This window comes from Gobius niger (genome assembly GCF_951799975.1).
Source record: "Gobius niger genome assembly, chromosome: 3".
Lineage (NCBI taxonomy): Eukaryota > Metazoa > Chordata > Actinopteri > Gobiiformes > Gobiidae > Gobius > Gobius niger.
This window is the reverse complement of record NC_136854.1, coordinates 43,494,438-43,512,675: the sequence shown is the minus strand read 5'-3', so window position 1 is coordinate 43,512,675 and position 18,238 is coordinate 43,494,438. Positions and strand designations below refer to the sequence as shown.

At 39.3% G+C, this 18,238-nt stretch overlaps 1 protein-coding gene across 1 annotated transcript; it reads right to left on the bottom strand.

The window, feature by feature from the left end:
• Window positions 1-2,539: 2,539 nt before the first annotated feature.
• Window positions 2,540-7,743, bottom strand: LOC306960867 (uncharacterized protein). Its single transcript, XM_079553465.1, has 2 exons — window positions 7,498-7,743; window positions 2,540-3,540 (listed from the first exon to the last, which is right to left on the bottom strand). Exons 1-2 carry the CDS (start codon window positions 7,697-7,699, stop codon window positions 2,546-2,548), a joined length of 1,197 nt encoding a protein of 398 aa, XP_079409591.1. The 5' UTR covers window positions 7,700-7,743; the 3' UTR covers window positions 2,540-2,545.
• Window positions 7,744-18,238: the final 10,495 nt, after the last annotated feature.

Genomic DNA, 18,238 nt, shown 5'->3' with positions numbered 1-18,238 from the left:
GCCCTTCACCTGCTGTGCATCTGGTGAGTCTTGGCGTGCTTCTTCAGGTGGCAGTTGTCGATGAAGCCCTTCTTGCAGACGGCGCAGCTGAACGGCTTCTCCCCCGTGTGCGTCCGCATGTGCACGATTTTAGGGACTTATTGGAGTCGTTTTCCCAAAGTAGTTTTAACCCCTTAACTCCCGCCTGAACCGAGAGGATCTTTTTCCTCACGTCAGATTTTTATTTTCCATCATTTTTTTGTTGGTTATTCAGCTCATTTTTGTCAATTTCTTGTGACATTTTTGCCACCTTTTCACACATTTTTTGTCATTTTTTTGCCAATGTTTTCTCACTTTTTTGTGACATTTTTGTCAATTTTTTGTGACATTTTTGTGACATTTTTTTGTCAATTTTTTGTCATTTTTTTGTCAATTTCTTGTGACATTTTTGCCACTTTTTCACACATTTTTCGTCACTTTTTTGTAAATTTTTTCTTCAGTTTCTCAATTTTTTGTCACTTTTTTTTGTCAATTTGTTGTAACATTTTTGTGACATTTTTGTGACATTTTTGCCACTTTTTCACAAATTTTTCACAAATTTTTCGTCACTTTTTTGTCACATTTTCGTCACTTTTTTCGCCCATTTTTTGACTTTTTTTGTTAATTTTTTCTTCAGTTTCTCAATTTTTTGTCACTTTTTTTTGTCAATTTCTTGTGACATTTTTGCCACTTTTTCACAAATTTTTCGTCACTTTTTTCGTCCATTTTTTGACTTTTTTTTGTCACTTTTTCTTCAGTTTCTCAATTTTTTGTCACTTTTTTTTGTCAATTTCTTGTGACATTTTTGTGACATTTTTGCCACTTTTTCACAAATTTTTCACAAATTTTTCGTCACTTTTTTGTCACATTTTTGTCACATTTTTTCGTTCATTTTTTCTTCAGTTTCTCAATTTTTTGGTCACATTTCCATCTCAGTTTTCGCTTTTTCCCAGAAGCTTTTGGACTGGGGGGTAAAACCAAACTGGAGAAAAAGAAAATGGTTCCGGCGGGCGTTAAGTGGTTAAACCGTTTTTTCAAAAAGTGAAACGTGCACTGTCCTTCTCTCTGACAGACTTGAAGACATAAAAGCGTCTGGTTCCTCCTCCGCGCCGCCTAAAGTCCTTCTCGCTCCGCCCCCCCCCCCCGCCCTTCACCTGCTGTGCATCTGGTGAGTCTTGGCGTGCTTCTTCAGGTGGCAGTTGTCGATGAAGCCCTTCTTGCAGACGGCGCAGCTGAACGGCTTCTCCCCCGTGTGCGTCCGCATGTGCACGATGAACGGGCTCTTCTGCGAGAAGGCCTTGTCGCAGAAGGCGCAGCTGAACGGCCGCTCGCCCTTGTGCACCGCCGTCACGTGCCGGTAGATGTTGCGCTGGTAGCGGAAGCGCACGCCGCAGTCGGGGCAGCTGAACGGCTTCTCGCCCGTGTGGATCCGCATGTGCGCCTGCAGGTGGCACTTCTGGCTGAAGCCCCTCTGGCAGGCGGGGCAGGTGAACGGCTTCTCGTCCTCGTGGGTGATCGTGTGCTTGCGGTAGGTGGCCCGGTTCCGGAAGGCCTTGTCGCACACGGGGCACTTGAAGGGTCTCTGGCCGCAGTGAGCCAGCACGTGCTTCTTCAGCTGCGCGTCGCCGGAGAACCACTTCCCGCAGACGGAGCACCGGGCCTGCTTCGCCGCGTCCCGCTTCCTCCCGCCGTTCGTCACGCGTTTCGTTAATTTTATCAATTTTTTGTCACTTTTTTGTGACATTTTTGCCTCTTTTTCAAAAAAATTTCGTCACCTTTTTGCCAATGTTTTCTCACTTTTTTGCTACATTTTTGTCATTTTTTCGTCCATTTTTTCTTCAGTTTATCAATTTTTTGTCACTTTTTTTGGTCAATTTCTTGTGACATTTTTGCCACTTTTTCACAAATTTTTCGTCACTTTTTTGCCAATGTTTTCTCACTTTTTTGTGACATTTTTGTAATTTTTTTTGTCAATTTTTTGTCACATTTTCCGTTAATTTTTTCTTCAGTTTCTCAATTTTTTGTCAATTTCTTCTGACATTTTTGTAATTTTGTTGTCAATTTTTTAGTCAATTTTTTGTCAATTTTTTGTCAATTTCTTGTGACATTTTTGCCACTTTTTCACAAATTTTTCGTCACTTTTTTGTCACATTTTTCGTCAATTTTTTGACTTTTTTTTGTTAATTTTTTCTTCAGTTTCTCAATTTTTTGTCACTTTTTTTGTCAATTTCTTGTGACATTTTTGTGACATTTTTGCCACTTTTTTGCCAATGTTTTCTCACTTTTTGGTCACATTTCCATCACTGTTTTCGTCTCCGTTTTGTCGCTTTCTTCCAGAAGCTTTTGGACTGGGGGGTAAAGCCAAACTGGAGAAAACGGTTCCGGCGGGGGTTAAGGGGTTAAAACCGTTTTTTCAAAAAGTGAAACGTGCACTGTCCTTCTCTCAGACATAAATGAAAGCGTCTGGTTCCTCCTCCGCGCCGCCTATAGTCCTTCTCGCTCCGCCCCCCCCCCCCCCCCCCGCCTTTCACCTGCTGTGCATCTGGTGAGTCTTGGCGTGCTTCTTCAGGTGGCAGTTGTCGATGAAGCCCTTCTTGCAGACGGCGCAGCTGAACGGCTTCTCCCCCGTGTGCGTCCGCATGTGCACGATGAACGGGCTCTTCTGCGAGAAGGCCTTGTCGCAGAAGGCGCAGCTGAACGGCCTCTCGCCCTTGTGCACCGCCGTCACGTGCCGGTAGATGTTGCGCTGGTAGCGGAAGCGCACGCCGCAGTCGGGGCAGCTGAACGGCTTCTCGCCCGTGTGGATCCGCATGTGCGCCTGCAGGTGGCACTTCTGGCTGAAGCCCCTCTGGCAGGCGGGGCAGGTGAACGGCTTCTCGTCCTCGTGGATGATCGTGTGCTTGCGGTAGGTGGCGCGGTTCCGGAAGGCCTTGTCGCACACGGGGCACTTGAAGGGTCTCTGGCCGCAGTGAGCCAGCACGTGCTTCTTCAGCTGCGCGTCGCCGGAGAACCACTTCCCGCAGACGGAGCACCGGGCCTGCTTCGCCGCGTCCCGCTTCCTCCCGCCGTTCGTCACGCCCTTGCCGCCGTTCTTCTCGAGCAGGACGTTGGCGCTCCGGGCGGCTCTGCCTCGTCTCGGGTCCCTTTTGAGCGCGGGGCGTTTCGGGGGGCGCTTGTCGGACGGGCGCCAGTCTTCGGAGTCGTCCGTGTCCTCGTTCTCCCCGTTGTTTCCGCCCGGGTGTAGAGCCAGGCTGCAGCCGGGCTCCTCCACCTCGCTGGGATCCTCGATGGGACCCGCCCCTCGCCCGCCCCCCCCCTCCTCCTCCTCCTCCTCGGAGAACTCGGGCAGCTCCGGTTGGAGGAAGCTGCACGAGTTCTCGATGTCCTCCTCGGATTTGACGGGGAACGGCGCGGGATACTCGAAAGGCTGGTCGTCCTCCTGTTTGACGAGAGGAGGTTCCTGGTCCGGGAGTTCGGGCGGGCTGAGGCTGAGCTCCGGGCACAGGGTGGGCATCTCGGCATCTGCGGGAGAGAGCGAGAGGCATCAACAGTCTGTCCCAGGGCGGCTGTGGCTTCAGTGTGGAGTGAGTACTTTGAGGAACTTGTGACACAGGCTCGTGAAGTGCAAAACAAGCTGTTGTTCTTAACCTCTTACCCCCCGCCAAAACCAAACTCATTCTCTACTCTGCCATTGTCGTCACTTTTTATTTCCCTTATGTGTTTTTGTCACTTTTTTAATGGCACTTTTGTTGCTTTTTTTTTTAATGCATTTTGGCGGATTTTTGACTTTTTTCTTGATTTTTGTCTTTTTTTTTCTTGACTTTTGACATTTTTTTTAACTGGATTTTTGTCTGTTTTTTCTTGATTTTTGTCTTTTTTTTACTGGATTTTTTTGCCTTTTTTTTCTTGATTTTTGACTTTTTTGTCTTTTTTTACTGGATTTTTTTTCTTGATTTTTGTCTTTTTTTACTGGATTTTTTTTCTTGATTTTTGTCTTTTTTTTACTGGATTTTGTTGTCTTTTTTTTCTTGATTTTTGACCTTTTTTTTTCTTGATTTTTTTGTCTTTTTTTACTGGATTTTTTTTCTTGATTTTTGTCTTTTTTTACTGGATTTTTTTTCTTGATTTTTGTCTTTTTTTACTGGATTTTTGACTTTTTTTTTCTTGATTTTTTTGTCTTTTTTTTACTGGATTTTTTTTCTTGACTTTTGTCTTTTTTTTTACTGGATTTTTGACTTTTTTTTTCTTGATTTTTTTGTCTTTTTTTTACTGGATTTTTTTTCTTGACTTTTGTCTTTTTTTTTACTGGATTTTTGTCTTTTTTTTACTGGATTTTTTTTTTTTTTTTTTTTTTTGTCATTTTTTTCCTGGATTTTTGTCTTTTTTTTCTTCTTAATTTTTGACTTTTTTTGCTGGATTTTTGTCTTTTTTTTGTTGCATTTACATCATCAAAATTCATCACAGGGACCGAGTTTAAACCAGGTTTCACAACTTTCAGGAGGAAAACTGTCACTTCACTGTAAAATTTGCCTACAAGCCTGACATTTTATGACTGTTTAAAGCCTTTTACCATATACTAAAGGACAAAACACTTTTTATTCCAATACAAAAAAAAATCAAGGACAGCTCCTCCTTTAATGAAGCTACAGTCGAGTTGGGGCTTTGACCAAATCACAGCTTATTATTATTCATGTATTGGAAACATCTTCTCTATGATGATTCATTCATTCATAATTAACAAGTTACTGCCCTCAGTCACGCACAAAGACCAAAGATGTTGTTAGCATTTGGCCTCTCCCAGTGTATTCCTATGGCTCCAAACGGGGGTGAAGTTAGAAGCTTTCACGGGCACAAAGACCAGACGGGTACGGATCAACTCGTCTAAGCTCCGGTGAGAACAGACCTCAGTGTGAAACAACGGTGAACTGTTCCTTTAAGGCTTTCATTGTAGCACGACTTTTACAGTATCGTCACTGAAGCAGCAACAAAACGACCTCATTAAACATCTGCCGTTTACCTGATGACCATCCAGAACACAGAACTCCCTCCAGCAACACTGTTATAATGTAAATAATGTCATAACTATATGTAATGTTAGAGGAGCTGCTTTTCTCGTCTGTGAGGATTCACCACAAAATCAAGCCCGTTTCTGTCCAAAGACAAAGACAGGTTTTAACCCCTTAACTCCCGCCTGAACCGAGCACATTCTCTCCAGTTTGGCTTTACCCCAATCCAAAAGCTTCTGGAAAAAAGCTGTGAAAAAGCAACAAAACTGAGACGAAAACAATGATGGAAATGTGACAAAAAAGTGACGAAAAATTGACGAAAAAATGACAAACAAATGACAAAAAATGAGACAAAAAATGTCAAAAAAATGACAAAAATGTGACAAAAAATGAGACAATAAATGACAAGAAAATGACAAAAAATGACAAAAAATGTGACAAAAAATGACAAAAAATGTGACAAAAAATGACAAAAAATGTGACAAAAAATGACAAAAAATGAGACAAAACATGACAAAAATGTGACAAAAAATGAGACAAAAAATGACAAAAAATGACAAAAAATGTGACAAAAAATGACAAAAAATGACAAAAAATGTGACAAAAAATGACAAAAATGTGACAAAAAATGAGACAAAAAATGACAAAAAATGTGACAAAAAATGACAAAAAATGTGACAAAAAATGACAAAAAATGTGACAAAAAATGACAAAAAATGTGACAAAAAATGTGACAAAAAATGACAAAAAATGAGACAAAAAATGACAAAAATGTGACAAAAAATGAGACAAAAAATGACAAAAATGTGACAAAAAATGAGACAAAAAATGACAAAAATGAGACAAAAAATGACAAAAAATGAGACAAAAAATGAGACAAAAAATGACAAAAATGTGACAAAAAATGAGAAAAAAAATGACAAAAAATGAGACAAAAAATGAGACAAAAAATGACAAAAATGTGACAAAAAAATGACAAAAAATGGGACAAAAAATGACAAAAAAATGTGACAAAAAATGACAAAAATGTGACAAAAAATGTGACAAAAAATGTGACAAAAAATGACAAAAAAATGTGACAAAAAAATGTGACAAAAAAAGGCAAAAAATGTGACAAAAAAATGACAAAAATGTGACAAAAAAATGACAAAAATGCGACAGAAAAATGACAAAAAAATGACAAAAAAATGTTACAAAAAATGACAAAAAATGTGACAAAAAAATGTGACAAAAAATGACAAAAATATGACAAAAAATGACAAAAATGTGACAAAAAATGTGACAAAAAAATGACAAAAATGTGACAAAAAATGACAAAAATGTGACAAAAAATGACAAAAAATGTGACAAAAAAAGGCAAAAAATGTGACAAAAAAATGACAAAAATGTGACAAAAAAATGACAAAAATGCGACAGAAAAATGACAAAAAAATGACAAAAAATGACAAAAATGTGACAAAAAATGAAAAAAAAATGACCAAAAAAATGACAAAAAATGACAAAAAATGTGACAAAAAATGTCAAAAATGTGACAAAAAATGACAAAAAAATGACAAAAAATGAGACAAAAAATGACAAAAAATGTGACAAAAAATGTGACAAAAAAATGACAAAAATGTGACAAAAAAAGGCAAAAAATGTGACAGAAAAATGACAAAAATGTGACAAAAAAAAGGCAAAAAATGTGACAGAAAAATGACAAAAAAATGACAAAAATGTGACAAAAAATGACAAAAATGTGACAGAAAAATGACAAAAAAATGACAGAAAAATGTGACAAAAAATGACAAAAAATGTGACAAAAAATGTGACAAAAAAATGACAAAAATGTGACAAAAAAATGGCAAAAAAATGACAGAAAAATGACAAAAATGTGACAAAAAAAGGCAAAAAATGTGACAGAAAAATGACAAAAAAATGACAAAAAATGAGACAAAAAATGACAAAAATTTGACAAAAAATGAAAAAAAATGACCAAAAAAATGACAAAAATGACAAAAATGACTAAAAAATGACAAAAAATGTGACAAAAAATGTAAAAAATGTGACAAAAAAATGACAAAAAAATGACAAAAAATGAGACAAAAATATGACAAAAATGAGACAAAAAAATGACAAAAAATGAGACAAAAAATGACAAAAAAATGACAAAAAATGATGAAAATGTGATAAAGAATTTGATGAAAATTTGACAAAAAAGTTTCCAAAATGAGTTGAATACCCAACAAAAAAACGTGATGACGTGAGGAAAAAGATCCTCTCGGTTCATGCGGGAGTTAAGAGGTTAATGAATGTAATACTGGGCTAATCATTTGACCTTATAAATGCCGCATTTCACCGGCGCCGCACGAGGCTTCAGCTCTTTTTATGACTAACTTTAACACCGTTTCCGTTTCCACTGACAGAGCATCTGTTCCAGTCGTTTCCACAGACACCCGTTAGTCCCCGCGGGCTCCCGTTAACCTGCCCGTACCTCCTTCTTTGTGCAGCTCCCGCCGCGGCTGCTGCTGCAGAGGCTTCGGGCTCAAAACCTCCGCCTCGTATTCCGCTAAAGTCCGCTCGAAAAGCGCGAAGATCTCGTCCGCCGCCAGGACCAGGCGCTCCGTGACCAGGTCCCGCAGCGCCTGGGCTTTGGCCACGTTCAGGAGCCGCGTCTGCTGCGTTAGCGCGTCCATCTTTAGCCTCACGGAGCTACAGCTGCGGAGCTGCGGCCATCGCTCGAGCACGCACCGGAAAAAGCGCGGCGTCTCTGCGGAGTGTCAGCAGCGCGCAACAGCGACCCCGCGCGGCCGGCCCGAGCAGCACAGGCACCTCTCACCTGGTATTTCAAACATATGCCGCTTTATAAAGACATGTGAACCTCTAACTCCCGCCTTAACCCCGCATATTGAGTTCGGACTTACCTAAATGTAAAAGCTTCTTGACTATTTACAGACTTACAGGCCATGGTAACGCCTGATTTGAAAGCTAAGACCTACAAAACGCTTAAGCTTCTATCTCATTATGATCATTTTCTTGCTTTTATTGACACATTTTGATCAAACAAAAATGTGAAGAAGAATGTGGTAAAAATGTCAAAAAACTCAGGTACAAATGTGACAAAAAATTGACAAAAATATGACAAAAATGTGGCAAAAATGTGATAAAAATGTGGCGAAAATGTGGCAAGAAATTGACAAAAATATGGTAAAAATTTGGCAAAAATGTGACAAAAATATGGTGAAGAATGTGGTAAAAATGTGGCAAGAAATTGACAAAAATGTGACAAAAATGTAATAAAAATCAGGTAAAAATGTGGCAAGAAATTGACAAAAATATGACAAAAATGTGATAAAAATCAGGTAAAAATGTGGCAAAAATTGACAAAAATGTGGTAAAAATATGACAAAAATGTGACAAAAATGTGGTAAAAATGTGACAAAAATGTGGCAAAAATGTGATAAAAATCAGATAAAAATGTGGCAAAAAATGACAAAAATATGACAAAAATATGGCAAAAATATGGCAAAAATGTGGCGAGAAATTAACAAAAATATGACAAAAATATGGTAAAAATGTGGTAAAAATGTGACAAAAATGTGATAAAAATATGACAAAAATGTGGCAAGGAATTGACAAAAATATGGCAAAAACGTGAGAAAAGTCTGTTAAAAATGTGGTAAAAACGTGCCCGGTGAAGGTGGTTGTAAAGGGGTTTGAAAAGTAAGTGTTTTCTGAATCTGCACCGTCTCCAGAATAAACTGCCTGATTAGATTACTGCATTAGAGTTCCAAAATGGCGCAACTTTAAATTCTTGCCAATAAAACATATAATGATGGAAGTTGTGGGGGGAAGTTACACGGGCACAAACACCAGGTAAGACCAGATCTCAGTGCGGGGAAAACGGTGCCTGTTCCTTTAACACTTCATTATTGATCATTGTCCACAGTCGTTGTATTTCAAGCTTTATTGTTATTGCAGGCAATGAAAGAGCCGCCACGTCGGGTCCTCCGTCTGCGCTTCAGTCCTCGCACAAAAACATCTGGCGAACAGAATGCTACTTAAACAAGGAAACTCAGGAAAAGCTTGGACAGACGGCACTTATAAAGCAAAGAGCACTTTTTTTTCAGTTTTGACACAGAAACAGTTTAAACAGAGAAACAATAGATTCATTTATAAACTCACCTTTCGGGGCGTGACATCGTTTCTAAATGAATGTCGCAAAATGGCGCTTTTCTGTTTAGTCGATTATAAAAATAAACCTTTGTAAAAAACAAAAAAAGAGATTCACAGGAGAATGGATGGAGAAACCAGCTACAGGTTTCTGCTGTTGGAGTGGGTGAAGGCTGCGTTCAACACTTTGGAGCTCCAGTTTCAGACAAAGACGTGGGAGACGAGACGTTTGTAGGACATTTGTGACGCTTGTGTCCATGAACGTGTCTTTATAACCGAGCACGATCACGACCAGGTGACTGAACATCGTCACTGCTTCACAAAGACCAGCTCAAAACATCTGAATTACAATTACCCTCCACCTGAACCGAGCACTTTTCCTCCAGTTTGGCTTTAAAGGGATGTTTCAGGATGTTTGACAAAGGGCCTCATGTCCTCGTTATCCAGAGTGTTGCTGATTTCTGGAGATATTTTTTTTTGTAATTCATGCAGTTCTTATATTTGAAGAGTTTCGTGGCGCTAGGCTAGTGCAAGGCTAGTGCATGTCTATGGTATCAGCTAGCCTGCATTGAAAACAGTGTGACCCGCTCCACAGAGCACCTGAGGCAAATCACTTATAACACCAGACTAACCATATAAATGTCTGTGTCCATAGAGTCATTTAAAATAACTTATATTTGAGCATCAGCAGCTTCCTGGTTGTATAAGCTACGCAGCGGCGGAGTGATCTGGTAGAAAATAGTCCCTCAAAATGCGATCATTCATGTGATGCAGGTCAGTTATATTCCAAACATGATTCTATGGACACAGACATGTATATGGTGAGTCTGGTGTTAGAAGTGATTTGACTCAGGTGCTCTGTGGAGCGGGTCACACTGTTTTTAACCTCTTAACTCCCGCCTGAACTCAGAGGATCTTTTTCCTCAAGTCATCAGATTTTTTTCCATCATTTTTTTGTCGGGTATTCTACTCATTTTTGTCATTTTTTGTCAAATTTTGTCATTTTTTGTGTGATTTTTTTGTCAATTTTTTATCACATTTTTGTCACATTTTATCTTTTTTTTGTCATTTTTCGTCAATTTTTTATCACATTTTTGTTTTTTTTTTGACCATTTTTTATCACATTTTATCTTTTTTTTCCGCCAGTTTTTTGTCAATTTCTTGTGACATTTTTGCCACTTTTTCATCATTGTTTTCGTCTCAGTTTTGTCGCTATTTCCACAGCTTTTTTCCTGAAGCTTTTGGATTGGGGTAAAGCCAAACTGGAGAAAATGTGCTCGGTTCAGGTGGGAGTTAAGGGGTTAATCCAGGCTAGCTGATACCATACACATGCACTAGCCTTGCACTAGCCTAGCGCCACGAAACTCTTCAAACATAAGAACTGCATGAATTACAAAAAGAAAATATCTCAAAAAATCAGCAACACTCTGGATAACGAGGAAATGAGGCCCTGTGTCAAACAACATGAAACATCCCTTTAAATCAAATTCTTGACAAAAAAAAGTGCCAAAATAGCGACGAAAACGAGAAGAAAACGAGGATGAAAAGGCAACAAAAATGGCGTCAAAAAAGCCGCAAAAGAGAAACAAAAAAGTGACAAAAAAAGGCGATGAAGGCGCAGCAAAAAAGTGACGAAAACTCAGACAAAATAGTGGCAAGTGATATCAAGTCTGGGGATCACCAGACTAAGGCGATGGGTAGGCAATGTCAGGCCCGGGGGCTGAATTCGGCCCTCCAGCGTAAAACCTTTGGCCCCCAAGAGAATTTTAAAGAAACATCTGTTTATAAATCAGTGGCCACCTACATGAAACTGACTCTAAAATGTGGAAAAAACTGTCAGTATTTTCACATTTCTCAGCAAAATACCCCATTAGGTCAAATATGATGTGCAAAACTTATATTTGTAGAGAAAAGGTGCTTTACTTTGGGCTACGATTGTGAGTTTCGGCAACGAGGCAAGGAAAAAAGATCTGTTTTGTAGGTCTTTCAAATGAGCCGTTCCTCTGGCCTATAGGCTGTAAGCTCCGGTCGAGAAGCTTTTAGATTTGGGTAAAGCTGGAGAAAATGTGCTCGGTTCAAGTCCAGAATTTCATATTAATATTAAAGGGGGGGGTATTCTGCAAAATGGACTTGTGTGTTGCCTTGGCACATTCACGTATTTCTGAGTCATCTGTAAAAACTCTGATGGCGGCCATTTTAGGGATAGGTTTGCCTGAGTCCTCCTAGGAACGCCCCCACCTCCTGGAGACGCCTCCGAGCTTTGGTCACCAGCCGAGTAACCGACCACTGCTCCTCAGCAGAACCCCCTCCCCACTGATGCCACAGACAGCGTGTGGAGGGGGCGTGTCTAAAGGCTCAGAGGTTCTTAACCTCTTAACTCCCGCCTGAACCGAGAGGATCTTTTTCCTCACGTCATCAGATTTTTTTTCCATCATTTTTTTGTTGGGTATTCAACTCATTTTTTTTTTAACTTTTTTGTCATTTTTTGTCACATTTTTTTGTCAAATATTTGTAATATTTTCGTCAAATTTTTTTTTTTTATCAAATTTTGGTCATTTTTTGTCACATTTTTGTCATTTTTTTGCTATTTTTTTGTCAAATTTTTATCAAATGTTTGTAATTTTTTTGTCACATTTTTTTCATTTTTCGTAATTTTTTTATGAAATTTTTGTCACATTTTTGTATTTTTTTTTTGTCAATTTTTTAATCAAATTTTGGTCAATTTTTTTGGTCATATTTTGTAATTTTTTTGTCATATTTTTGTCATTTTTCTGGTCATTTTTGCCAGCTTTTCATCAATTTTTCGTCCCTTTTTTGTCACATTTCCATCATTGTTTTCGTCTCAGTTTTGTCGCTATTTTCGCAGCTTTTTTCCAGAAGCTTTTGGATTGGGGTAAAGCCAAACTGGAGAAAATGTGCTCGGTTCAGGTGGGAGTTAAGGGGTTAAAGAGACAGAGGCCTATTTCAAGACATTCACTACAGCCATTTTGAGAGAGACATTTTATACAAGGCAGTTATTCTAATTTACTGCATTTACAGACCAACAGGAGGTTTGTCATCATTGTAGTGTGATATAGACTGGTGCTATGGGACTGACAAAAGCAGAACACCCCCTCTTTAATACACTTTGTGGATTAGATTTGCCTGAAGAAAGGCCTGGAGCCGAAATGTAAATAAAATCTCACTTTTTGACAGATTTACAGTGTGCCGGATGATTGTGGATTAGAAGCAGCTCAAAACACAACTCCAGCTCTGTTTTTGGTGACAGAACATTGTAACATGGATGTTAGCTCTAAGTCGATTTGTGATTATTTTTTTTTCCTGATGTCATGTGAACGCAGCCTTTTGTCAAACCAACTTCAGCTCTTCCTTTTCGACATAATCCAGCCACGATTTGTTCTTCACTCGAGCTCTTATTCTTAATACTCTTAAATCAACTCCGCTGGCCGTGGCACATTAGTTAAATTAAGGTGCACTTTTCAGTTTTCAAGGGGAAACTTTGATACATCCAACTAACGGAAGCTTTGGTGCGACTCGACGATGCTTCTTCTTCTGGGGTTTCTCTGGTTCTTCAGGCGTCTGATTTAAATTAGTGAGAGTTTCAGAAGTGCTTCAGGGATCCACATTTAATCCAGGTCTAGGTCCATTTCAGCCCAAGTTCAGTCTGATTTTAGTGTTTGTTGATTCTTTTCTCAGACACAGGAGACGCCGTGAAGGGGGGAAGAGGAGGCAGGAGAAACGGGACGCTTTCCAATGTCTTTGCTGTGAGATATTTGGTTTGAAGAGTTGTTTTAGTTTTAACTTATCTAGTAATTTGTCGATCCTTCAGGGCCTTTCTCAGCAGAGACGTTGCGGAGAGCCAACCAGAGACTAGTCACTCGTCACTGAGATGCCTCGGAGTCTCCAGGTAATCATGAAAACAAACAGGTTCGATTTCAGCGGAGTCTCCACATGGTCTCCGAGAGGTGCTAGCGGTCTCGAGCAGCGTGACGTCCCTAGAGAGTCGTTTTTTTTAAAGCAGGCTACTAGTTACCATAGACATGCACTAGCCTAGCACTAGCCTAGCACCACTAAACCCTTCAAATATAAGGACTGCATGAATTATATATAAAAAAAATATATATATCTTCAGAAATCAACAACACTCTGGATCAGTAGGAAATGAGGCCCTATGTCAAAAATCCTGAGACATCCCTTTAACCCCTTAACTCCCACCTGAACCGAGCACATTTCCTCCAGTTTGGCTTTACCCCCAGTCCAAAAGCTTCTGGAAAAAAAGCTGTGAAAATAGCAACAAAACTGAGACGAAAACAATGATGGAAATGTGACAAAAAAGTGAGAAAACATTGACAAAAAAGTGACGAAGAATGTCACAAAAATGTCACAAGAAATTGACAAAAATTGGACGAAAAAATGACAAAAATGTGATAAAAATTGGACGAAAAAATAACAAAAATGTGATAAAAATTTGACAAAAAAATGACAAAAATGTGACAAAAAATGACCAAAAAAATGACAAAAAATGACCAAAAAAATAACAAAAATGTGATAAAAAGTGACAAAAAATGACAAAAAAATTGACAAAAAATTACAAAAAATTGGACGAAAAATGACAAAAATGTGATAAAAATTGGACGAAAAATGACAAAAATGTGACAAAAATGTGACAAAAATGTGATAAAAATGTGACAAAAAATGACAAAAATGTGACAAAAATGTGACAAAAAATGACCAAAAAATAACAAAAATGTGATAAAAATTGGACAAAAAAATGCCAAAAATGTGACAAAAAATGACCAAAAAATTGACAAAAAATGACCAAAAAAATGACAGAAATGTGATAAAAAGTGACAAAAAATGACAAAAAAAATTGACAAAAAATTACAAAAATTTGACAAAAAATTACCAGAAAAATGACAAAAATGTGATAAAAATTTGACAAAAAAATTACAAAAAAAATGACAAAAATTTGACAAAAATGTGATAGAAAAATGACAATAAAATGACAAAAAAAGTTACAAAAATGAGCTGAAAACCCGACAAAAAAACGATGCAAAAAAAATAATCTGATGACGTGAGGAAAAAGATCCTCTCGGTTCAGGCGGGAGTTTAAAGATGACAAAAGGTATTCGCGACACAACTGCCAGAGACCGCGTGGACCTCTCGTTTGTTTTCAGACTGCCTACAGACTCGCCTTATCTTCAGGGGACGTCTCTGAGACATCTCCGTGACTAACTCGTCTCCAGGCTGGTGAGCTCCTTCAGCTCTTGTTCTAGTTTCCCCACTACAGGACAGATAAAGATCACTTTCCTGAACCGTCGCTCGTGCCTCCTCCACGGTTCCCCTTCTCTGAGCAGCTACTTGAGATGTGCGTGACCAGGAGGAACATCTCCACACTGAAACGTCCAGGAACCCGACATGAGAAAAGTGAATGAAACGCTCAAGTTCTGAGAAAACCGTCAGATCCGACAAGGCGGCATTTACATTATTCGACTCTCTGCTCCAAAACGTCGTACCACGCGTCTCTTTTCAGTTCCTTATTGCCGTCGCCGTCACTAGGGCTGGGACAAGACGCTTTGGAGAAATCTCTAAAAAAAAAAAAAAAAGGAAAAGTCCAAATGTTTTCCCTGATCATTAGTTGGAAGTGATCGGATTCACAATTCACATTCATCCTCCCATCTGACCGACACGGAGCGCATCGTTCCGGAAACTGTCTCCGAGTCACGTGACCTTAGTTCATTTGTGCGGAGAGAGAAGATCCTGGACGGTTTACAATGTTGTGACGTCATGTGAACGCGACATGTTAACCGGGAAAGTGCAAGTTGAGTTTCTAAAAAGGATAAGTTAAATATAAGTGAGAAAAGTGCATTTTAAAAGTGGGGCTTTGTTTTGTTGAAAACCAATCAAAGCGAGAATAACTTTTACAACTTTGAGTCAAAATCCTTTGTGTTGTCTTGTCTCTTTAAATCAGTAAATGAATCTTGAAATAAGTGAATTCATCCTTGATTTTTAGCAACTCATTTGAAGAAATCTGTCCATGAAAACGCATGAGATTATAATCAAACTGTACAGATTATGGGCAAGACTTCATTTGGTCAGAGCCTTTAAAGCAGCACTAAGCAACTTGTTTAACTTAATAAATCCTCCCCGTCGTCCCTGTGGGGGTAATACAAGTGTTTATGGGATGATTGGAGGGTCTTTCATCGCCCCCTGGTGTCTCTGGACAGAAAACCACGTTTGCAACTTGACTGCCACCGGCCCGGAGCCCCAATACACACTAATGGAATCACGGAGAAGAAGCTAACAGGCTAACGGGCAAAGCTAACTGTGGGCTAGCGTCACTTTAAACAGTGTTTACAGCCAAGTTTGAGTGAAAAAAATTATTCCATTGTCTTTTCTGTCAGTGTAGGATTTACTCTCAGGACAATTAATGAGTAAAGAAATTGCAACTTGCTACGACACCTGCAGTTGCGCTTATGGCCTCTAGGGGGAAGAGTTACTTAGTACAGCTTTAAGTATAAAAGTGCGAAGTTGTGGAACTCATGGCCCACTGACCTTAAAGGGGGGGTATTCTGCAAAATGGACTTTTTCAAGCTTTCCATCATGTTATTCTGTCACTCCCTCATTAAAAACATGGCTGAAGTGTTGCCTTGGCACATTCACGTATTTCTGAGTCATCTGTAAAAACTCTGATGGCGGCCATTTTAGGGATAGGTTTGCCTGAGTCCTCCTAGGAACGCCCCCACCTCCTGGAGACGCCTCCGAGCTTTGGTCACCAGCCGAGTAACCAACCACTGCTCCTCAGCAGAACCCCCTCCCCACTGATGCCACAGACAGCGTGTGGAGGGGGCGTGTCTAAAGGCTCAGAGGTTCTTAAAGAGACAGAGGCCTATTTCAAGACATTCACTACAGCCATTTTGAGAGAGACATTTTATACAAGGCAGTTATTCTAATTTACTGCATTTACAGACCAACAGAAGGTTTGCTCATCATTTTAGTGTGATATAGACTGGTGCTATGGGGCTGAAAAAAGCAGAACACCCCCTCTTTAAAACCATGACTGAGTTTAAAATGTTCCCCACTGGAATTATTGTAAAGGTACTAACAATGTTATTTTAATGCAGTGAAAGACTGGGGGCTGGAGTTGAAAATGAGCACGAGCTAAACACTTTTTTTGCGTCAGGTACAAGCTTGCTTTGTACTATGTTCAATTGGAAGGTCCTGTTAAATAAATAAATAAATAAATACATAGTAGGTAAATGTCTCATTTTGAGTGCAATGAGATATTTTAATTTAACCTCTTAACTCCCGCCTGAACCGAGAGGATCTTTTTCCTCACGTCATCAGATTTTTTTTCCATCATTTTTTTGTTGGGTATTCAACTCATTTGTGTAACTTTTTTCGCTGTAATTTTTTGTTACATTTTTTTCAATTTTTCGTCAATTTTTTGTCATTTTTTTTGTTACATTTTTGTCATTTTTTGTCATTTTTTTTGTCAATTTCTTGTGACATTTTTCCCACTTTTTCATCAAATTTTCGTAAATTTTTTGTCAATGTTTTCTCACTTTTTTCATCACATTTCCATCTTTGTTTTCGTCTCAGTCTTTCGTCTTTGTCGCTATTTTCACAGCTTTTTTTCCTGAAGCTTTTGGACTGGGGTAAAGCCAAACTGGAGAAAATGTGCTCGGTTCAGGCGGGAGGTAAGGGGTTAAAGGAACAGGCCGCCGTTTTTCCACACTGAGATTATGTTCTTACCTGAGCTTAGACGAGTTGATGCGTACCTGTCTGGTCTTTTGGCCTGCGCTCAGTCACGCAAAACAACCAAAGATATTGTTAGCATTTAGCCTCTCTCAGTGTATTCCTATGGCTCCAAACGGAAGTGAAGTTGGAAGCTGCCACGCTCTTCCACGGGCACAGAAAACACAGACAGGTACGGATCAACTCGTCTAAGCTCAGGTAAGAACATATCTCAGTGTGGAAGAACGGCGGCCTGTTCCTTTAAAGCAGTACTAAGTAACTCTTCCCCCTAAAGGCCATAAGCGCAACTGCAGGTGTAGTAGCAAGTTACGATTTTTTAATTTATTAATTGTCTTGGAGAGTAAGACAGGAAAGGCGAAGGCAGAGAGGGTCACTGTGCATCCAATTATTCAATAGAAATATTTTTTTTCACTCAAACTTGGCTGTAAATACTGTTTAAAGTGACGTTAGCCCGCAGTTAGCTTTGCCCGTTAGCCTGTTAGCTTCTTCTTCGTGATTCCATTAGTGTGTATTGCTTTCTCCGCACCGGGGGCAGTCAAGTTGCAAACATGGTTTTCTGGCCAGAGACACCAGGGGGCGATGAAAGACCCTCCAATCATCCCATAAACACTTGTATCACCCCCACAGGGACGACGAAAAGGATTTATTAAGGTAAATAAGTTACTTAGTGCTGCTTTAAGTGTAAAAAACTTGGACAGATTTCCTGAAACGAGCTACTCAAATCAATCAGGGACAAATTCACTCATCCCAAGATAAAGTTACTTCTCGATTATTGCTCGGATGCGTCACAGCTAGGGCTGCAACTAACGATTATTTTGGTAATCGATTAATCGACCGATTATTTTTACGATTAATCGATTAATCGCTTAGCTGTGAAAGGTGCATGGAAATCACATAAAGCTAAAGTGGCGCCGCTTGAGGACACGTGGATGGAGTAAACTTAAAGTAAACCTTTGTAGGAGGCTCTTTGTGCTAATTCTGCTTTGATTGGACGAGACAAAGACAGATATTTATGAAATTTACGATGTACAAAACACTACAGACCCTAACTTTAAAAACACAAAGTAGGTTTTCATCCATAATACATAACTGTCATGTCTTTTTTGCTCAATTTAAGTCTGTGTTTACTAGAAAACGATTAATCGATTACTGGAATAGTTGACAACTATTTTAGTAATCGATTAGTTGTCGATTAATCGATTAGTTGTTTCAGCCCTAGTCACAGCAAAGACGTATTGCGATGTATTGCAAAACGACCCTTTGTCCCAGCCCTAACATTCCCCAAACATCTCCAAACGTACAGT